The sequence below is a fragment of the Monodon monoceros genome, unplaced genomic scaffold (assembly GCF_005190385.1).
Source record: "Monodon monoceros isolate NGI ecotype Baffin Bay Population unplaced genomic scaffold, NGI_Narwhal_1 Super_Scaffold_5, whole genome shotgun sequence".
NCBI lineage: Eukaryota > Metazoa > Chordata > Mammalia > Artiodactyla > Monodontidae > Monodon > Monodon monoceros.
The window spans coordinates 45,965,954-45,980,144 of NW_021703782.1; the positions used below are offsets into that span (position 1 = coordinate 45,965,954).

A 14,191-nucleotide genomic window follows, 5' to 3' on the forward strand; every position below is an offset into this window, starting at 1 on the left:
TGTGTCCACTGCAATGTAATCTGATCGTATCTTAAAATGGTTTTTGAATGACAAGCTTACAGTCTGAGCAGACCAGGGTTATTCAAAAGCAGAGCTCAGGATGGATTGCAAAACATACTGTCTACCATCTTATTTTTACAGAGAAACACAAAATCTATAATATATATATATGTATAAAAGAAGCAGAAGACTAATTTACTAATTCTAGCATCAGGATGATTGATTTACGTACCGAGGAAGGGGATGGTAGAGGTCATAAGGCATGATCTGCTTGTATCCGTCACTGTTAGGAACAATAATGCCAACCCTCTGAGTAGAAGGTACACACAATAAAATAAACACTAAATGATTACATTATACAATTTTTTTAGACAAATGCAAAGTAACATTAATAAATTGTCTCTAAAAAACAACACTAAAACAGTTCAAACTCTTTATGCTAGCATCTGTTTGAGGATGGGGCAAGTTCTTTGAAAGGGCACCGTTTACTATAATTAGTTCTCTGATCCAGGCAGGAAATACCAGTGGAAAGGGTGGTAGTAAGAAGACTGGGCACCTCATCATTAACTATGACACAATAAGCTTGCAAATGTTCTTTAATCCCCCCAATTATACATCCTATGAGGTCATTATTATCATCATTATTAACGTTACTTCCAGATGCTCACCAAGCAGTTTTACAGTTACGGTCTCACTTCTGATGAACGAGAGAGCTATGTGTAAGAGTATGTACCTGAGAACTGACAACACTATGTAGCATGCATTAGCAAATAGGTAATGCACCCTTGGCAAATCTGAGGATTTTAGTAAAATCTGGAAAGCAGCCGCTTGGTTATTTTATAAAGGGAAGGGGAACTAGTGAATATAGTAGGCAACGATCAACAAAAGCACATTCCCTACCAAAATAAAGGTAGGGCAGTTCAAATGTGATAATAAAGATGAAAGATCTTTTTTTGTGGTCTATAAAATGTGATATGGCGTTAACTGCTATTATGGTGGTGGTTGTGATCTGACTGTTGTTAGTATACCTGGTGCTCTGGGAAACCCGTGAGATTTAGAGATAAAGACTAAAGGAGCCATAAGAAATGACATTTTAGGCTGTATGGCTAATGGATTCACAGGAAATGATATTATAGGCTGTGTGGGGGTCCCCAGAGGCCTTTAGGACTCCAGTAAAGTACACTAACTACCTCACTGATATCAAGGAAAGCCTCCAATTGGCAAGACTTTCTTCTTGCTGAGTCCCCTTGTTTGTGGGAGATTTATGACTCATGAATCCCAGATAAAAGGGCTAATACAACAGACTCTCCATCAAGAGTGGGAGACAGAGAGAGCTCAGTTCACGGATGTCATGCATTTGCTGCAGCAAGGCATGGCAGGTCATGAGCAGAAGACACTTATTTTACCACTGACAAACGATAGCAAGTCCTTCTTTTGAATATTGAAGGAACTCATGTATTCTATTCTAGGATGAATGGAACTCATGTATTCCGGGATATTCCGGGATGAATATCCGTATTCAATATAAATGTTTGTATTTATATTTAAATAAATACATTAAGACTCACTTTGATCCCATCCTCTGACATAGGACGATACAGTACGTTCTTTTTTTTTTTTTTTTTTTTTTTGCGGTACGCGGGCCTCTCACTGCTGTGGCCTCTCCTGCTGCGGAGCACAGGCTCAGGACGTGAAGGCTCAGCGGCCATGGCTCACAGGCCCAGTCACTCCGCGGCATGCGGGATCCTCCCGGACCGGGGCACGAATCCGTGTCCCCTGCATCGGCAGGCGGACTCTCAACCACTGCGCCACCAGGGAAGCCCAGTACGTTCTTTTTATATGGCTAGTAAACCTAAGCTTTTGGGTAGAATGAGCAAGGTATACTGTAGAACAGAAAGATAAAAAATAGCACTGGCTGGACATAATGCCAGGTAAGGAGGAAAGAGGGAGTCATAAAAAGGGTAGTTCCTGAAGAAATTACTGAAAGGTAAGGGAGAAATGAGAGAAATTAAATTTGAAAGAAAACGAGAAAAATATCTTTGAATACAGATTTCTCTTCCGAAGAGGTACGAACACTGGAGTAGTAATTTACTTATTTATCTTACATGACTAAATTTTCTTCATTTATTTGTGTGACTAAAGGTATTCATTTATATAACTAAACTTTCATGGTGTGTGTATGTGCATTACTCTTCAGTAACGATGCTCATGAAAACGGATGCTGCCTTTTGAGGAAGTTCAAAATCCCATAGCTCTAACAAACACAAGAATGGGATGAATATTAGCATTAAACTTTTCTCCCTGTTTTCCAAGATAGAGAAACTTCCTATTCTTTTCTGCCTTCTTTCGACAAGAAATTGGATGTGAAAGGTTAATCCTGTCTTTGGTTAGAATCATGTGATCTCTTTCCAATAATTCTTCTGCCTAGTAATTAAGGAAAATTTCTTTCTAAAAGAACTGTATTTGATAGAATTCCAACCTTCCAAAGTTCTTCTAATAACGTTGGTAGTTAATTAAGGAACATAGATAACTGACTTTGCAGTTGTATTTTAGCTAACCCTAGTTATCTTCACTCATGCCTACATCCAGACCTAAATGCAGAAATGCGTATCGCTGTCTTTGCTCCCGAAAAAATTTATGGCTATGATTTGTCATTCTCAATATTCGAACGAACTGTTACAGATCTCTGCCGACTGATTTATCAGCTGATGACGTTTAAAACGGAGGCAGTAATATTGAAGGAGACAGGCTAGAAGAAAAGAAGGGGAATGAAAGAGGGAGTTACAGAATTCAAGATGTTGGGCTTTGCATTGGACTGATTTAGAAATCATGTTTTTGTTTGAACGAGGAGCTTTTAAACCTGGATTCAGCAAAACTATAGCTATATTTGTCTTTCTGTGGCATAGGTCATGGTGAAGACTCATAAAATGACTCTATGGCACCTGTGTAAACAGAAAGATATCAAAACAATGGTGCTCTGTCCAGTCCTGTTAATGCATATTCATGTGCATGGGCTCTGCTCTCTCTTGGGGTTCATGCCATGGCCCTGGCCTTTCACCACATTGTCACAGAGGGGCAGGCAACACTGCCTAAACTTAACTCTCCATTGCTTCCTTTTAAGACACTTAATCTTTTTCTTAGGCAAAGTGTATCTATTGAAGAATGATGGAAAAGGATGCCATTTAGGGACTTGAAGAAATCCTTTCCATGTTTAGGTCTTCATTTTTATGTGTACGTGCGTGCATACATGTTTATGTATGCATTCAGACGTGTCTGAACATACATGCAGTGGGGAAGGAGGCAAAAATAATTTTAAAAAATGATCGCAAAGGGAAATGTAATAAACAGTTGGTTTGGGGGTAAAACTACTCATTCTCCATTGCCTTCACTATTCTGACTGCTCATGCACTTCCTACACTGGGCAATGACTTGATTCCATCTAAAGTCTCTCAAATCAAGGGTCATGGTGGGAAGAAGAGAAGATGAGGACGAAGAAAGGGTCACTCTGGACTCATGTGATATAAGTAGAAGAAAGACATTGCACATCATCCTCTCAAAGTCCACACCTTGCTGAACCGTCCAATGACAGGAGAATGCTTCCATGTTATGACAAACTCATGGAATAAAATATTGCGCAGCATATGAACATGAAGTCTTCTGAACTATTTAATGACATGGAAAACGTTCAAATGTCATGTCAACTGAAAAAATCCAATACAAAATAGAATGGACAATGTAATCCACAATACTAAGAAAACTTAGGTGTTCATATACCACCTATACAATCATTTTTGTAAAGCCTATATATGTGTCTGTATGTGTATACATATGTGTGTCTGTGTGTGTGTGTGTGTGTGTGTATACATGTGTGTGTGTACACATAAATATATTAGAAAAGGACCCAAAACAGTTGTTAGTTCCTGGTGTTTGTATTATGGATGTTTTTTGGTTTTGTTTTTGCTTTCTTCTTTTTATATTTCTCTGTTTTCAGGAACTAGAACTTTGAAGTAAAACAAAATTCAAGTCTGAGAAAGCAAAAGACAGAAACATTTGGAAACATGATATAAATGGATGAAATGAGGCTATCCCTTCAATTCCCACGTGTCACTTAAAGATGACTGAGACTTTGTACTGAAATCATGTCAGAAGCTATTATAGAACAATATCCCTGACTTTAAAAATCAAGCCCTCTTCAGGCTCACACTACTCAGGTGTGAAATTTACATATTGTGACATATCTCTCTTTCCAAGAAAAGTCCTAATGTAACTAACTTCATGAGCACCTAATTTGCGAGGTTCTGGGTTCTTCTTACAATAGAAACGAATCACAAGGGGTCGCTTTCATGGCTTCAACGGTCCCTTCCAGTGCATCTCTCACGACCTCTTGCCTCTTCTCCAGGGCTGCAGAACCTCATTTCTAACGTCCTGATGGCTGGACGTACTCTCAGTGTGTCAAGCTCAGTGGGTCCAGACAATTCATTATCTTCCCCTACAAACTGCTTCTTCTCCTGTGATCACTGTTACTGTTCAGAGCACTGCCATCCTCCCATCCACCCAGGCTGGATACCATGGGGCATCGTTGCTCTTCTCTTTCCTGTATTCCCTACAGACACGGAGGTCTTCCAGTAGTGATGTCTGCCAAATACATCTCTGTGACATGAACTTAGGCCCTTTCGCATGTCTCCTAACAGATTTCCCTGCCTGCAGGCATTGTCTCCTCCAATCCAGCCTGCTCACTGCTGTCATAGCAACAGATACTTTACTTCCCAATGCAGCCCATAACACCCAATGAAATTTCTTAATCAAGTGCTACCTCATCTATAGCCTGTCCTTATTTTCCCTCTCAGCATGTAGCCAGACACTTCTCTCTTCCTCTTCCAAATACCCATAGCACTAACTCCCCTCATCACTTTTAACTGTATACTATCTTTTAACTATGTATACATTTTCTTTAGTCTAACAATATGGGACAAAATCCGTATTGGTTCTTTACTATATCTTTTAACACAGTGCCCTGCACAGAGGCAATTCATAAATAATGAGTCAACGAAATCATGCCATTGATGTGCAGACACAAAAGCAAAGCTACCATCCAGAATGAAAGCGAGCAAACAAACAAGAACAAGGTTAAAAAAAACTCCCAAACTGCCACTCACGGTGCACATCTTTAGTCCCACTCCTTGCCCTTTGCTAGCTCCGCCATCTGTATGAGGGGCAGGCTGTTTTAGAGGGTATCTTGGCTGCTCTGACAAGCAGAGGTGATTGGGTGACCTGGGGCAGAGAAAGGACAGCTTAATGGCAACTGCGCTTCTAAGCTGCTTGGCTAAGCTCTACATCTCTTCCACTGGGCATCTCCCAGAAACAGCCATGACGGTTTTTAAAAAAATCTTCTCTTCCCTGTCTGTCTCATGTGTCTTTTCAGGTATCATGCTGCTTTGTAACTGCACAATTCAACTTCCCTCGGGCAGTGTGGTGGTCCAGACTCTCGTTGGCTTTACTTTGCCTTTGCCATGGTACCAAGCACAGAACTTGGCATGAGATTGGTACTCGATAAAAAAAATGAATGAAATTGTGGGTGGTGGGGGCAGTTCTGGCACAGAAGAGAGTCATTCATCTTTTCTCAACAACTCCAGGCCAATAGAAACCAATCTCTTCCCAAGCAACTGTTCAGAATGGGGGAGGAGAGAAGTAATAAAAAGTTGGCAGAGACTCAACCATTTGCTTTTTCTAAGATTGATATTTTTTTTTTTTTTTTGCTGTACGCGAGTCTCTTACTGTTGTGGCCTCTCCCTTTGTGGAGCACAGGCTCCGGACGCGCAGGCTCAGCGGCCATGGCTCACAGGTCCAGCCGCTCCGCGGCATGTGGGATCTTCCCGGACCGGGGCACGAACCCGTGTCCCCTGCATCGGCAGGCGGACTCTCAATCACTGCGCCACCAGGGAAGCCATGCTTTTTCATGAGTGGCAGAGCACAGAGGATTATAGCATAATGAGGACAAGGACCCCCTGAGGAGTTGGGAGATGGAAGGACTGTTCTCCTCTCTGCCAACTCTCTTTCTGTGTGACCTTGAGTGCATTGCATTTGGACCCCTGTGTTGGTCTTCTGCAAAATCTAAGTATTGGATGAAATCAGGAGTTTTAAGATGAAGTAAGAATGGGTGCCTGGAAGCCCACCTCATGGAGCTCTATCTTATCTGTCCCCTTCCTAGTGGCTGCTAAGGGCAGAACTCAGAGTTCTGTGGACCATAGATTGAAAACCACTGAACTAGGTAATCATCTCAAAAGCTCTCCTATTTTAAAACTTGATGACTTTACAAAACACCGTAGGTTTCCCTATCATTTAAAGAGGCAAGTTGGAGATCCAGCAAATGAGGAAATATTCTGTAAATAGGTTACAATTTTTTTTAAAACATAGTAGCTGCTAGGCAACATTCATTTATCTTTTAGAAATCAGACCAAAAAAACCCTGCTTCATTGTCTAGGATTTGAAAACATTTTAAAGATACATATTCATTTTCTGCTATAAAACCAACTACTGGAGAGTTTTTGATCATTTGATCCAAAATATCATAATTTCCTTATATCTATATTTCTGTGGTTAAACATTTCTGATATTAATGAATGCAATTTCTGAACTGCTTTTAAATAAATGGGACTAATATTTCCTTGGGCTTTGGTTAGCTTTTCCTGTACTGTCGCAAGAGATTTGGTCATTGTTTGATTTGAGTAAACATCAGTATTTACGTTTACATGAAAAAGGCGTGCTTAACCCAGGTTTGTGGTCAATTCAGAGATCCAGGGCACCAAATTTTGCATTGATACGGTTGGCAGTTCTGTGCTGGCTGTGGAGGTGTATGGTGGGTTTAAACCAGATCTCACAGGTTGCTGCAGGCATCATGCAGAACAAGGGTACCTCTAGGATATGATGACACCAGGGCAGGTGACCTGAGTTTATGTAGCATAGGAGCTGCTCTGGAAGCGGAGGCACTTAGGTCCATGACCCAGCTCCTGCCTGCCCTGACTTGGTGCAGATCGCATAACTCCTCTGGGCTTCAGTATTTTCATCTGTAAATACAGATGATAATCCCTGTCTTGCTAACCTCCTGGGGAAGGTAAAACTGGATTGAGATAACAGATGTGAAAGCACTGTAGAAACTTCAAACAGCAGTAACGTTGGGCCAGTCACGTTATAGGGTTGGTTCTCAATAACGATAGCTGACTTGCATCGAGCGCTTGGCATCTTGCTGAGAGCTTTACGTGCACCATCTCATGTACTCTCTATAGTTCCTGTCTGACAGGAATACTATACTCATTGGACAGACGGCAAGACTAAGGCCTAGAGAAATTAAGTAAAGAAGCTACTTAGCTAGTAAAGTCAAATTGAAAAATTGAAGTAAAAAATGAGGATGATAATATCTGTCCTATTAACTCACAAGTTAATTAAAAGATTGCATATATTTACACTTTTAAAAAGTTTAAAATGTAATATATGAAGGGATCATTATTATTAGTGATGAACTGGCTTGGTGGAAGAAGAGAATTGTCCCGTAACTGAGTTAAAGCTGACTGTCTGATACTGTGTGGTAGGTCTATAAACTTGGGAAGGGTACGACCATGTATTCTAAAAAGCATCAGAACTCTGCTTTATTCATCTCATCATAAATGCATGAAAGTGCAAATGCGATTTTACGATGGTATTTTTTGCCACTTATTCATTAGCTACTTAAAGTAGTATATTTAAATGAGGTTGAGCAAAAAGAAGGAAGTTGTTACTTTTCTAAGTAATTTACCTACTTTTATAAAACAAACAGAGCTTCGTGACTAGGAAGACATTTCATTATACTTTAACTCCCAACTGAGAAAACCATGTTCTAGCCCTTACATTGAGTTCTCCTTTTTTGGAGATGGACATGGCATAAACCCCATGCAGATTGAATGGCAGTGTCTCATAGCTGGTTAAGTGGGGATTTTAGAAGTTGCTAATTATCTTAGTTTTTCACGATCATGATTTTTTAAAAATCTGATAAATGTGATTTGCTTTCATGAAGGAATTTCCTAGGAATTTATGTTTCCTATTGTTAAAACAGCAAATAGAGAGCTACCTCTCTAGAAGACCCATATGCAGTTTTAGCGTTCCAAGTCCATTCATGGAGGAGATAGCTGATTTCTGGAGAGTTTAGGAGTTTCTCTGAAGTAACATCAACATTATCATAACGGTGATCTTAGTCATAAGAGCTGCAGCCACTCACATTTATTGGGTGCTTATTGTGTGTTAGGCACTCTGCTAAGCTCTTTAAATGTATTACACCCTTTATTCCTCATGACAGCTCTACGAAGTAAGTAGCTATTATCCTTACTTTGGAGGATGAAAAAACTGAGGCTTAGTGAGAACAAGTAATTTGCCGAAGGCTACCCAAACCAGTAAGTGACAGAGCCAGGATCCCAAGCCAGGCTATGTTGTTCCAAAGCTCCCCTCCTAAATCACCATGGTATAGTGATAATCACTGTAGCACCACTGGACTAGCTGGTCACCAAGTTAGCGTGACTGGGTTTTATAGGTCCACTGTACATGCTGTCGCTCACGATGGAGATTATTTCTCTTGCATTAGGATTTAAGTTGCATTAGGATTCAGTTTTCTGAGACTTTGTTCACACTTCGGTCCCATGGCCAGGGATGACTTATGCAATTTGCTGTCAAATTAAATGGTGCTGGACAAAATAAGTCCACTTGAACTCAAAAGAACTGCCACTTGGGGCATACAAGTTTGGGCATTTGCTTAGGACTGCTGCTCTGAATTCCTTGAGGGAAGGGGGAATCTGTATGTAGTTTCAGCAAAAAACAGATTTGTTTGCTAATGATTGTGACTATGATAGTGTGATGAGTGAGAGCTTTTTTTGCTTCTCCAACCTTTGCCAATTTAAGCCCCCTTCATTACTGCCTTGGAGAGAAAAGCAGGGGTCTGTGCCAAAAACCCCCCCAAAAAACAAACCAAAAATAACCTGAAAAGGTGGTTCTCTGATCTTCTCACAAATAATGTCTTGCACAATTCCCCCCAGACAGCCTTAACAGTCTTACCAGTCTCCTAGACTGAGTTACGTAAGGCCAAATGTAGCCTTTTTTACATTGAAAGACACTCTGAAAACATAAGGTGCTTATTAGCTGAACTAAAATTATGCCTTTTTAGTTGTTGCTGAACCACAGGTATACATTCGGAGGCTTTCTGGCCACATGACAGACTTTACCCTTCATCCAAGAAGCAATGATGACACAAACCATTGCACAAATCACCAGGTACTGCGTTAAAAAAAAAAAATTTCCCCTCGTGTAAAAGAGAAGCTATGATTCTAGCATGGCAGGCACAAGGAGGATTTTACATGTGCTAAGATTCCAAGTGTCTTAGCTACTATAGTGTTAAATCAATGAAGCAGAAAACATGTTAAACATGTCCAGATCTCTGATATCCAGAAGGGCCATGCCTCCGGACTTCTGGGTGTGCCCAAGTTGGGACCACCACCAGAACATATACTATATATAGGGTGTGTGATGGGACTAGTGATAACATAGCTCTGAGGCACCTGTGAGAAATATTCTCAATTTTAGCTAAAAGTTATTAAATTTTAAACTTCACTTTCTCTTCTGTCCCATTATAGGCATTGTTTTAGCTTCTTTTTTGAGACCACTTTTGGCCTGGAAACAAAGAATTTTGTCGTGTCATAAAAATAACTGCATAAATGACATCAGTAGAGAGCAATACAGCTTTCTTGGGATGGAACATCTGGCCACCAGGTAAGCTCACTTGTTGGTCTTGTAGTGAAAGGAACTCAAATTCCTGTCTCAGGAAATGTCAACTTACTACATGTCATGGATATTCATTTCAGGCTTGCTTTAGAATAGTGGAAAACAAGAATGCTAAGTCATTGAATTCCACGTGCCTATTATATACAGAATGATTTTACCTATGTATGAGCTATAGACAAAACTGGAAAGAGATATAGCAAAAGCATTAATAGTGATAATCTGTGGGCACTGGAGATTTTTAGTGAATTTTATCATTTTCATTATAGTCTTTTAACTTACCAACATTTCTGAGTTAGCATGAAGAATCAGAAAAAAGCCATGAAAACATGAAAATTATTTTGGAAAGAATAGGCTAGATGTCAACAATCTCTTTAGTCCCAAGAACCACTAGATGAATCTGGCCACAACCATGGAAACCTATGGATGCTGTTGGTGAGTGAAATGAGTAAGTGATGTCATTCATTAGTTCAAATTATTATAAAGCAAATTAATGAGAACAGTGAGGCTATTTTGTTAAACAGAAAAATTGGGTATCAAGGATTATGGCTAACGGTTATCACATCCAGTTTATTTCTGATTTGTTTTGGTTTTAGGTGTGTAGTAATGAGAAAATTCTTATCTCAGAGAAGTAGTTGTTAATGGTGACAATTTTTATAGCTCACCTTACAATCTTCAGATATTTATTTTTTAATTAAACAGACATAATCACGGAACTTAACAATGAGGGCAAAAAGTATTTCCTTTGGTAGTGAAATAATTTTACTATTGTTACAACAATTTTTAATTTTAGCTTAGCTTGAACAAGTTAACATTCGTTTATGTTTGAGTATACTTTTTGTGAGTTATTGTTTAAAGATACTTCAAAATATATAAAATGAAATTTAATGAAGCAACTCCATGGAACAACTTCTATAAGCACAGTTGGAAAAGCACTAATTTAATGCAACAAATAACCCTCTCACTTCCACTAGTGGGTGAGAAAACTAAGGCCCAGAAGGGTAAAATAATAAAGCCAGGGATGCAGACTTATTTAGTGCCTTTTTTGAAGTCCATGGTACTTCACAATCTCGACAGGGAATGAACATGGCTATCTAAATGGGATTTTGCTTTCAAATAATCGGCCGAAAACCATAGTCTAATACAGGAAAAGTGAAGAACTATCTCAATGGCTACATAAAATAAATTTCTTTTGAAATTCCAAAATATGTGACTTTGTTCTAAACAATACCTCTTGTGTTTTCCCTTTTAGGGGCTTCTAGGTTTGGATGCAAAGGTGTTGTTTAATGTCACCATGTCACTCTTGATTTTACTATTAGACAGTTAAATCTGTAGTTAGAAAACAGTTCCTTGGGGGTTTGATTCTGCTGTGTCTGATGAGAGGGCAGACCTATCTTATCGAGTCACTTCATCTCCTTTTCTCAGACTATGACTTCTTATTTTCTCTAGGAACTCAGGAAGGTTGCTTTGATCCTGGATATGCAAATGAGTTCAGTGAATTTCACAGCAATCCTGAAGTATCTTAACCTCAGACTAGCATATCTACATTTCCTAAAGCAGTTTCCTCTTAAACCTCTTCTACTGCTCTTAATTTTTACAGCTTTCTTTAATTACCTCTGTGATAAAAAAGCAGCTTCCTGACATTTGCTTCTAACTTATTTTTTGTCTCCTTTTCTCTCTCTCTTGTTTAATAGCCACCTGTCCCAACATTTATACATGTGCTGTATTAGATGTTTTAAAATAACATAGACATAGAAAAAAGATACATTTCACAAACTTCTTTCATGTAGGATGGCCTTTTGCTTTTGAATAATAAGAAATAGGCCAAAAATATTACTCCAACAGAAAAGATAGGTGAAAATCAGAAGCCAGAAAAAAAATGAGTAAATTATTTACTGATTAGAAACGTATTTCTTAAAATTGTTAACAAAATGCTTTCACTTCACAACTGTTTTTCATGGCCATCTCTTCACTGATGTTTTTTCTGAGTGAGGGAAAAGCTTTAGGCAGTTGTGGGAAGTGAATTCGTCATTTCTCCCAGAAATACACACATAAATTTTCATAGGACTGTGTATAAGACCTTCAAAGTTGCTCTATGGCTGAGTCAACCTGCTTGAATTGGGATAATTATGCTTTTTATGCACTAGGCTTCCTGGTATAGATATGGATAAAGATGTATAATAAGTAAAATAATTTTAAACTAGGGTTGAATTGCATGAGTTAGAATTATCTTGGCTAAAAATACCTCATACCCTTAATATTTCCAAAACAAAGAGGTCCAAGCAAAATTTTAACACCTCATTTGGTTTTATACCGTATCCAATCTTTAACACATAGTTTTCTGGTGTAATATGAAGCAAAATTAAACTTCACCTGAATTATATATTTATAAAATATCTACTCTTCTGTTTCTGTAATGAAAACCTGTTATTCTGAGTTCACTTTTATCAGCTAGGTAATGTGGTGCCTATGAGTAAATTATTAATAGCAATTTCACATCACCTGTAGAACTTAGAATTCCTGAATGTGAGGCAGAAAGAGTACAAGAAAATACACTTTAAAAAGGTAACAGCAGAAAACGAAAACTAAAATTGCGTTGCCTACAATTCAAAAATAGAGTGATTTTCAGCCACATGGCTCACGTAGTATTTTACCTATTCAAAGTTTTGTTTTATGAACATATAGTTAATAAACTATGATTTAAAAAAATACCATTGAGATGTTTCTCAGAAATCCAAGGGTCCTGGAAAGGATTCTCTATCTTTTGGTCTTCATGATGAGTTTTGTAGGATAAGAGTTTTCATATATCCTCTCTCACGTGTTGAGGATGAATAAGCCAAGTTAATAAAACTACCAGGTAGTGGTGCAACTAAAAAGGCAAATATTACACCCATGAAAAGATTCTTGACCTGCACTTCTATGACTACTCATCATCTGAGATATTTCATTCATCAGCCTGATTCTTGATCCTGCAAATAACTGAGGGTCAATCATGGTTTCCCCAAAGCAAACATATGTGAAAGTGTCAAGTGTCTCTTTAAGGCTCCTAATTAAAAAGACCTTTAAAAAAGAATCTGACTGTTAGAAATAAGTCCTGCTTTCTCTTCAACAAGGGCTGAGTTTATTTAAATGTGGAAGAACTGTTCTAAGGCTGGTTTTGATTCTGGTTAATCGGTGTGGCCCACCATAGGCTAAAATGGGTCAGCTGTGACCCTGAAATATGGTCGGCTCTGATCATCTCACTGATCAGGTGACAGGGTGAAAATGCAAAGAATCCTGAGAACATTGTACCATCACGTTTGTTAAGGTCAGAAACAAGTAACCAGAGTGAAACAAAATCAGAAGAGAAAATGACTCTGCAGAGTGCTTTACCTGCAGCTTTACCAATGGAAAACCTATAGACCCTGAGATGGCATCTTACAGTAGCGAGAGTAAGGGGCATGGGTTCTAATAACACGTGACTAGGAACGGACACTGGACCGCAGCACTTACTCATTTTTCATTTCATTTTATTTTTAATGAAACCGTTTTTAAGAAGCTTATTTGAACTTGATTTATGTTTATGGTAAACAAACTGGTAGATGTGACTGACCTGGCTGGACAAGGATCCAGGTTGCACTCCTGAAGCTTGGGCTTGGGTTTGATGTTCTCGGGGTAATAGTGACAGTATTGGTCAGCAACCACTCGGTTACTCCGAAGATCGTAACACTCAGCCGATGTCAGCTGGTAACCTGCAGTATCAAACCATTCAGGCAAATTTCAATGCACACATCAATGCAATATATTCCCTTAGGCTTTTCTGGCCATCTCATATTAATGAAAATTCTTCCCCAACGCTCCAGTCATTTCCAGGACCAAAGACGGATAAATGGAAGGCTTGTTAATTTTTGCAGGCCTCAAAAACTGTTTTTCCATTCGAATTTTAATAATTAAATTATACCATAGGGCTTGAACTACATAAGCGCATAGCTAGATTATAAGACTGTTGTAAGTACTATTCTTATTAATTTCTTTTGTATAATCTAACAGTCTAACACAGAATTCTGTATCCAAAAAAGGTCATCAGTGTTTATTTACTAACCATCTCATGCAAGGGTGCAAAATTGCCTCCCTCGTACCTGGGGCCTCAGGGAGAATAAACTCCCAAATTAAAAAAAATAACCCCCAACACCACTCCTCTTGGTCAGCGGGTGACCATGGGACATGACATAGGATTGGGTACTGCTAGCTGCCTGGAAACTTTTTTTTTCTTCTTTGCCTAAATTCAACCTGAATGGGTTAAGCTGAGTAAATGGATGACTAAGACCATCATAAATCTCAAGTTTCCCTACACAACTAAGAAAATACCTCGTACTGTTCAATTTTTGTTTCAAAGTCCTCTACCATTTCTCTTTAA

General features: G+C 38.8%; 1 protein-coding gene across 7 annotated transcripts in view; it reads right to left on the reverse strand.

Moving 5' to 3' along the window:
* ADAMTSL1 (ADAMTS like 1) overlaps positions 1-14,191 on the reverse strand; it is a 755,614-nt gene that overhangs the window by 263,274 nt on the left and 478,149 nt on the right. For 5 of the 7 annotated variants that reach the window (XM_029201839.1, XM_029201844.1, XM_029201842.1 and 2 more), the window contains exons 9-10: positions 13,388-13,526; positions 233-283 (exon numbers count right to left, since the gene is read on the reverse strand). In XM_029201839.1, the coding sequence (XP_029057672.1) occupies positions 233-283; positions 13,388-13,526 (190 nt within the window). The remainder of the gene's footprint in view (positions 1-232; positions 284-13,387; positions 13,527-14,191) is intronic. The other 2 variants (XM_029201841.1, XM_029201840.1) reach the window with 1 other exon arrangement.